The sequence below is a fragment of the Penaeus monodon genome, chromosome 18, assembly GCF_015228065.2.
Source record: "Penaeus monodon isolate SGIC_2016 chromosome 18, NSTDA_Pmon_1, whole genome shotgun sequence".
In the NCBI taxonomy this organism is placed as follows: domain Eukaryota; kingdom Metazoa; phylum Arthropoda; class Malacostraca; order Decapoda; family Penaeidae; genus Penaeus; species Penaeus monodon.
The window spans coordinates 35059405-35068771 of NC_051403.1; the positions used below are offsets into that span (position 1 = coordinate 35059405).

The 9367-nt window shown below is 39.0% G+C and overlaps 1 protein-coding gene across 1 annotated transcript; it reads right to left on the reverse strand.

Annotated features, from left to right (window-relative positions):
• Window positions 1-610: 610 nt before the first annotated feature.
• LOC119584452 (short transient receptor potential channel 4-associated protein-like) lies at window positions 611-1158 on the reverse strand (the record flags this gene model as incomplete). The annotated part of the gene is given in 2 exon segments (XM_037933063.1): window positions 611-731; window positions 948-1158. Coding segments are annotated over 2 exon segments (332 nt in total), but the record flags the coding sequence as incomplete, so codon positions are not given.
• Window positions 1159-9367: the final 8209 nt, after the last annotated feature.

A 9367-nucleotide genomic window follows, 5' to 3' on the forward strand; every position in this document is an offset into this window, starting at 1 on the left:
TGTTTTATATAATTGATTAAAACATTTATATAGACTTTATTAATTATATAATCATATGATAAATGTAATCTATTAATATAAATATGCCTTTGTTATTATATTATATATCAATTTCAGTTTTATTATTATATTTTTTTTTCCTATATTTTCATATATACATATATTATATTTCTTTTTATACATATATATATATATATATATATTTTATATATAATATATATATAATATAAATCCTTGATATCCATGTCCCAATTAAGGAAAACATTTTTTTCAAGCCTCTCAAACCCATCCTAATAAATAGGAAGCTGATGTCAAACTGCCTCAAGCAAGGTATCCAGCACGCTGGAGTGTGAAACAAAAACCAGAACAGGACTCTTAACCGCAAAGAAAATCTGCAAAAAGGCAAACATACACTTATGTAACCTTGTGGCTTAAAATGTCCTAGAATGTAATTTTTTACCACACACCTTTCCCCAAAAAGAAATATTACTATGCCCTCTGCCATTTAAGGATTAATACTATTGAAATGCTTGGAATTGATTTTGTTATCTTATTATATACACTTGCAGGTGTCTATTCCTCCATAAACCCATGCAGCATGCTTACTTACTCTGTACTCGGACTGGTCACAGAAGCTATGCACCAATCTTAAAAATTGTATTTTAAGGGCAACTTCTGGACTGCATTCACAAGAGCTGAGGTGACCTGGAACTCGTACACGCTCCTGATACCTGAATACAAAAATCAATATAAAACCTAAAATCTACACCAATAAGCATGGTATCATTATCTGAGCTCTGAAATAAATTTGGTTGTCAGAAAGATAAAAGTAGGACAATGCAGATTTTAGAAATAAATTGCTCTAAACAAACGATATTACACAAATAAAATACATGTAAAGTATACAAACTATATAGAACTAAATTACATATACAAGCCTTCCTTACGTTTCACATTTCCAGATGAAGAGGTCAAAAAGCTGGGAGAGTCGGGGTATGAGGCGTAGCTGTGCCAATTGTGTCTGGACTTCCTTACGCTGTTTCCCTAACAAGAGGAGACCTAACACATAAACACTCTCAACTCTCTGAAGCATTGGGCTTGTCAAAGCTTCTAACTGGTTCACAATGGCTTGAGGTTGTATTCTTTCCATCAAATCTGAAAGAGAAAGGAGCAGAAGTTGAAGGTAGGAACGAACTTTTTCACTAGTGGTGCACTTAACCTATTGGATCTAGGTGCCTCATGGTGCAGTTGTGGACCAAAATCCAGTCATTAAGCTTTCTTTGGTGGCAACTTTCCTTGGTGTGTGGCTTGTAGGCCTAACCCACACTTACACTTATGCATAGTATAAATAACTCTTGCCTTCTCTTTGCAATGCTATTAGCCTTTTTTCTGCAGATATATTTTTTGCAGTTTTGCCATTTCCTGTTTTGCTTATCAAGATGACAAGAGACCATTAACATTGAGCATATGCATATCAATAGTAACAAAAAAAACTATTTATTTTCTATTTTCTTGATATTTCAGTTAATTCAACTTTCCATAACAATATCTACACCACCAATATTGGCAGGCAGTAATAGGTTCCTGCACATGGACTTGATGGCCTCCCAAGAATAGTTGACAGCTGATAAACTTCACCCTTACTGACTGCTGGAAATCCTGCAGGAGTTCACACATGAGCCTCTTCTTGAAGGCCCACTGAGTCAATCTCCAATCTCCAAGAGTTTCGTGCACTCATGACAAGACATCCCCATCATCTGTTACTCAGAAATTTTTTTTATATATATTAACGGTTCCTTCTGAGTGCGATACACCCTCTTTTCCAGGTAGTATCCATAGCGATGAGTGGCCACAGCCAAGAACCCCTGCGTGACCCACACATTGCAGGCCACCAAATCAGATTGTAAACAATGACTTTACACTAAAATGCAACCTTATCATTTGTTACCATGGTTGGAAAATTTAGAATGCCATGTGTGTTACTATCAGTAACACATTGCCAAGATATTGTCGGGGTAAATCAGAGTTTTTATAATGGCATCACTGGGATGTGCGCCAAGCAGCACAACCCCGCAACCTGAAGTTCAGCATAGTTTCCCAGGTTGGATCACATCAGGTCCACAGCCACGTCCGCGCTCATCGGACATCAGGCTCCCCTCGTTCCCTGCACACTTACCCAGCCCTCGTGTACTTAACCCTTTGCCGATGGGTGGCATGTACGTACATGCCATGGCATGGCGGGACCATCTGCTGGGGGCATGTACGCACATGCCATAGTGTATGTATGGACATGCCATGAGTTTTTTTTTTTGGTTACCATCATGGCAAAAGATTATTTTTCTGCCACTGAAAGTGTGATTAAGTCGGTTTTAACACTTTCTCATTTTTATCATGCAACAAAAAAAACAAAAAAACACAACAAACCGACGATTTCAACTCCATGATGCCAAACACTGCTTATTTTATTCGGACTACAGACCGAATAATGATCAACTATGGAGTCTATATAACAACAAAAAATATCCTTCAGTCTCGATTTATCAGGAAGTTTGGCAAGTAGAGACTTTAGAAAATAATGAAAACTGAAAATACAACATATCTTCGTAGTATTACGAAGAAACGGCATGGGATGCTGGTATTTGGCATGAGTAGTCGCGCATGCTAGGGCGACGATATAAGCCCCCGACAGCGAGACCCAAGCCTCTGTGAATACTACCCGTCGGAAAAGGGTTAAGCTGCAGAATCCGGAACTGAGATGAGCATTCACCCGATCCTCCAGCAGAACACGACAACAGCAGCAGAAACACAGCTAACTTGGGAGCCTGCCGGCTCCCCCCTTGATCTCTGACTTCACCTTCAGCACCCAGCCATACCTGTGGGCACTCACACCCACAACAAACACTCCCAAAAGAGATAAGACAGCAGTTGTAACCCAAATAGTAGATGCCCACTCATCATCTACTATACAAGCCTTGAAGTACTATATGCACAGAGACCTACATTGCAGTCGGGGCAGATGCTCCTGCTGCTCCTCTGCCAACCTTGCCCTGATCACCAAGGACACCTCCTTCTGCCGTCAAGTATTTGGGTGATGGTATGTCGTTCCTGCTGTAGGGCCCAACTCACTGCAACTGGTGTTGCAGTGTTGTTCCCAGTGGAGTTGGCCCGTTCTCATAGCTCAAGGCATTGATAATGGCCATGTCAGTGAGCAAGACCTTCCTGTACCAGACATTAGACCAGTGAGTTCTCAGATAGTAGCTCGCCATCTGATCACCAACGTTGACACCTTTCATGCCAACGTTGTAATCCACTACCAACAATGGCTTATCCCCATTCATTGCTGCGATATGGACTTCCTGTACAGCGAGGCTGTCCCTACCACATTCATCCCTTTTGCCTACAACATATGATAGAGACTGGGCAATGTGTACCAGTTGTCCACAAAGAACTGTTCCAGCCCAAATAAACTGCCAGTCTCCATCAAATGAAGCACCACTTTTGTGGACAAGGGTATGTCACAACGGACCTCCCCGGTGTACATCTTGGAACGAGGAGTACCCTGCTGCTGGACTGGAACTGCACAAAGCTTATAGACCTTCATCCCAACCTCGCCCTCTTGTAGGTCTTGAGAGCTAGTCAACAGAACTTCCACAACTCGTTGATGACAATTTCCTGCCCTGGCATAAACATCAACAGTTGTTGGGGGCGTCCACAACTGCTCAGAGTTTCCACATCCTGTCCTTCTGGAGCAGAGCTCCTTCCTCCACATAGGCGAAATGGAGGCGAATTGTCAATTGGTCGAACAGATCCCTGGTCATGACCTCAGCAATGAGTTCATGACACAGGATGGGATAGGCTGACCAGTAGTAGTGTTTACTATGGAGATCCACCACCCCTTATCATATGGATACAAGGTATCCCTGGAGCTCCTTTTGGGATGTGGGCATCCACTTCCGGGTGGAGCATCCAACTTCCTCATGTGAGGCAAGGCAGGAGGGTGGGCAGCTGCATAACTGTAGGAGTGAAAAAGAAAACAAGTAACATTCTGATTGCTCATGCAAGAGCTATTTCTTCAATATGAATACCAATGGAAAGAACACAAAAGCAAAAATGATGAAACTTCCCAGCTGTCTCCTAGATGTTTAGATTGAGATCTTCAATGAAAAAACAGAAAAATCTCTAAGGGTGTGGTCACTTGATCCCAGGACTGCCTTGGAAGCTGAAACATTTGGGGGATATTGTCTTTTCATCGCCAGATAAAATTCTTAGTCCCTGGAGCATTTCTCTGCAACAGTTTGGCACTACATCAGTTCATCCTCTGAACTGGTACATTAAAGTACAGATTGATAGCATCCTCCACCCCAAACCCGGCAACCACTCATTACCACTCTTCCCGGAGAAGTTGAAAGATGTGGGAGACTGGGAGGAAGACGACACAATGGACAGCACTGAAGCCCCACTTGGCAATGGTACACCAATGAATTTGATGGCTGGGGTCATTTTGGAAGGTCATTAACAGACAAAACCAGGACCTCACCTTGCTCCCCCCGCAGCTGCCCCTACATTTCCCCTAGATGCTCCCCACACTTCCTGCAGCTGGGACACTCCTATTTGCCGAGGATGACCAGCTTACTCAATTTTGCCAGCGCCGACGTGGTAAGGTCAGTCCAGCCTTTCCTCAGGTGGGTTGGCCAGACATGTGACCCCGCGCTGCGCTACCCCAAGATGTAGCATGTGTTCCCCTTTATGTGTGATGCGAGTCATTTAAGTACGTTGACTACCACTACTGTTCACCAACAGTCTTTTACAAATGGCGGCAGCGTGGTCGTTTATCTTTTAGGCTCCAAACAACATGAACACACAGTCTCAAAAAAAAGCTCAACACTGCTCAAAGACCATGGTTATAAACCACATGGTACAAGTTTTGTGCTCTTTATTTCTTCTCCATTCCTTCTCCCCCATTAATGTGTTAAGGCATTGCTTTTGTGGGTAAAAAAAGCTAGGTGACAGCAAATGGCACGTTCTCACGCTATTCTTTTGACCTCAGATCGCTTACAGTATGATAACGGTATGTGGTCAAAAAACATGAATACCATTCGTTAGTTAAGTAATTCATTATTTTTCTCAGTTATTATAGATTTATATTGTTTCAACTGCAACAAATTTAATGCGCTCGTGTTTTAAATTTTTATCACAAGTATCAATTACATAATTTATCTTTTCCCCTCGTAGCTGTTTTCCTGTCTTGACCTGACTGCACTTTCTCTTTCCTTCTAGTCGGTCAGAATGCAGGAAGGCCAGAGATGACCGCTCGTTTTTCCTGCAATTTGGTTGTTGTTTGATGTTGACAGCTTGGGATAACTGTAGCACCATTACACTGCTCATTGGTGATACGTTCTATCGGTGCTAGAACAGAGCTTGTAACACAATTTTATATAATTTTTTTTTTTTTTTTTGAGTATAGCGTAGGATCTCCTCCCATATCTTAGTGCACAAGATTTCCCGATATAACCCCGGGGCTACATAAATCGCTTAATAGATCTCCACTCCAACGTTCAATAGTAGGTACAAGTAAAACCAAAGTTTTTTCGTTCGATTGGCAACTTCGAGTCGGTGTGACCCACAGTTACACCCGTTAATTAATTTTGGGACTGGGGTTTTAACTAAAATCATTATTCACTTATTAATCCACCCTCCTCATCCTCTTGAAGTCGCTTGCAGGGTTTTGGGTAATTTCTCAAGCGATAGTGTGATTCTTGATAGTTAGATACCTGTGGGGAAATGTCACGAGCACCCATCACAGATACACAAAAGAGAGCATGTTAATTATATATTTCCTGGCTCGATTCACTCCACTGTTTTGCATTTGGGGTATAGGGTCCCCCGTCAATGACTTCTGACATGTATAGCTAGACATGGCTCCCTCGGCAGTTCAGAATTTCTGACCCAAGAAGATTTGCTTGCTAAAAAGCTTGCAAATATTTTTCTCATGTCCCCATTCATCAATGTGTACATCTGTCACATATCATAAATGTTGAATTAAATGTGGTAGTCGAAATAATTCATATAGCTACTTGCTAATTTATCTCAGTTTTGTTAATGAATTGATTTAGCAATTCAAATCCCAAGTCAGATGTACTGAGTATATTTATGACCAAACCTAGGTCACTCCGGGTATGAAACCGGAGGCCATGCTAAACGGGAGTGAGCATAAACTTCAAAATCATTACTCAAGTATGAGAAGATAGGTAATGTCTATGGAGCTAGTAGATCCTAGTTGCACACTCCTTTTAGTTTTTTGTGTGGCATGGTGGTTTAGCACGGCCCCCGGGTTTTCATACCCAGGGTGACCTAGGTTGAGTCCTGGTCAGGAGGGTTGTTATTTATCGATATCAGTGCGGCATTGCATTATTCATCTTTCATAAATACACCTCAGTACATCTGACTTAGGATTTGAATTGCTAAATCAATTTCCAAGTGCCCACAGGGAGTGAGTGTAAAAATTAGCTTCATACTCAAGTATAGTAGATAGGTAATGTCTATGGAGCTAGTAAGAACCTAGTTGCACACTCCTTTTAGTGGGTTGTGTGGCATGGTTGGTTTAGCAATGGCCTCCGGTTTCATACCCGGAGTGACCTAGGTTCGAGTCCTGGTCAGGGAGGGTTGTTATTTATTGATATCAATGCAACACACTTATATATAAAATATGATATATATATATATGTAAATATATGTCTATATGTATATATATATATTACAAGTAATTTTATATGTATATATAGGGTCTATATCTAATATATATATATATACAAGTATATATATGTGTATATATTTTATATATAAAAATTATAATATATATATATATATATATATATATATAAAATATATAAAAAAGTATATGTATATACATATACATAAACATACACACAAAAATATAATATACATATACATAACACACACACACACAAAATATATATACATATAAAAACTACATACATACATACACACATTTACCCTGATCACTCGCATGACCTGACCTTTTGCACATTTATGTCAATTTCTTGATCTCCCCAACTCCCTCCCCCATTTCTCCTGACACATTCGTAAAATTTCTCCACACAGTCACGCGGCGACTCCCATATTTCGCAAGGCACAGCCCAATTACCGACATAATTTTTTAGACACTAACCTTTTGAAAATCACATATCATTACGTGACATGATCAAAAGAATCACATGCTATAACACACAGCCATGTGACCTGATCTTTTTCAACAAGGAAAATGTAAAATTGTAATCTCACGTTGACATGACATCACAATGCAATGAAATTTTTTTTAATTATAAAAAGGATTTCTAAAACCATCCATCATGAAATGAATCCACCATGACAGGCATAGCCAACACCATCAATAGCATAAAGGTCAGGGCTGAAGCATGAAGAGTATAGCCACACCCATTTCCAAACCAAAATTTCCATGAGGCCCCATCCATAAGGGGTTAAAAAATTTCTATTAGTTTATGAGCTTCTGTCAGAAAATGAAAAGGAGGACCTTTCTCATGGAGATCACAGTTGTTTATAAAAGAATCATAAAGAGCCTGTTTCTTAACTCCTAAAATCTTTTTGCCATAATTATGGCTAATTTCACAATCATAATCAGTCCTATAGTGTGGTTTCCTGTTTCCATCTTCTTGTAATGAAATGTAGCTGTGGAGTAATAATTCTGGTACTGTATAGCATATTTCATCCATACATCTTTCATCACACATTCCCCCTCCACACACCATATTATTATTATTATTATTATGCATAACATTTATATCTACATATTCGATGCTATATAAATACATTTTCACACACATTTTACAGTTTCATAGAATAAAAATTTACAAAATATTCATATATGTTTATTCCCGCATTCATAACAATCTCCTTTTTCCTTCATACATGAATAGTGTCTGTGATGACTTTTCATCAAATATAAATTTCTCTATTTCATACATGAATTTTTAGTGCCAAAATTTGAGATCTTCATAAATTTGCTGAAACAAAAAAATTTTTTGGTGAAATTTGAAAATTATCCCTTTTTTTGCATCAGGAGGCTATACAGCATTGCTGGCATAGCCCCTTGCAAGTGTCCTCCACATCTGGTATTAAGATTTATATAAGTTGGTATGAAGTATGACTAGTAGCTAGCTTTCAGCAAGAACAAATGTCAATGGCATTCCCTAACACTTAGGGTAATGTAACATGCTTTAACCCCAAGCCAGCGGGGATGGTATGTACGTACATGCCATGCCACTGAGTTTAATTATAAGTTTTACATATAGATGGCTTCACAAATTCTAAGTGAGTAATTTCAAATACTATCATCTTACCCTGTTTACCCTTTTCCTTGATTTTCTACAATATTTTCTAAAATATTGATGCTACCAATGTCAATAACACTATAATAATCATAAAGGCTATAATAAAAATACAGCATTGATATTGATAGCATTAGTAAAAAAAAATGGCTTTTGCCAGAAACTCAGGGAAGGTGAAAACAGGTGAGGTCACAAGGTCTAATAATTGATTCCATTGTAGCTAAGACTTTCAATCTATGTCCAGACATTTCACAAAACACTACTACAGTGAACACAACATTACCCAGGCCTCCGAGTTAAGGGAAAATTTGGGGTGAGGGTCATGGTGATGGCACTTCTTGTCATGAGAATTTTCGCTGAAGGGCCCGGGGGACAGGAACGACTCACCATAAATGCAAAGTTCTTGGAGGGTGATTAGACTCGTGAGTATTTAGGAAGGTGCCTTTGCATTATTTCCAATGATATACAAGAGAGGAATATACCATCCCTGAGTCATGACTGGAATAGTACTGGCTCCAGGAAGGACAATATTTTCCCCTGCTCAGGATCCTACTGCTGCCCCCCATAACTAGCAGTGCAGTTGTATTCAGAAAATTGAATACTATGAAAATACATCATTTCAGTTTGAGGAAGAAAAACCAAGATTGTGAATATTTTTTTTAATTTTCTGAATCTTCCTTTAATTATATTTATAATATAATTACTAGTAAACTACATTTTTATCTCTTTCAAATGTCTTTGGTTTCATGAAGAAATCTTGACTGGTTTTCGAGTTATAAAAAAAACATAAAAGGCACCTCTGTGGATTTCTAACCTCAGAACATGACCATACGTAAATGATGTTATTTCTTCCCAACATTGTATTAATGTTTTCTACCATCTATGTGCTTACATATACTACATTTCTATGTATGCACATATACATGTGCCCTGTATATAAAATCATGAGTATATGTTTTTTGCTTATGTAAGTGTGGGTACATAAAAATAATGTGGTACAG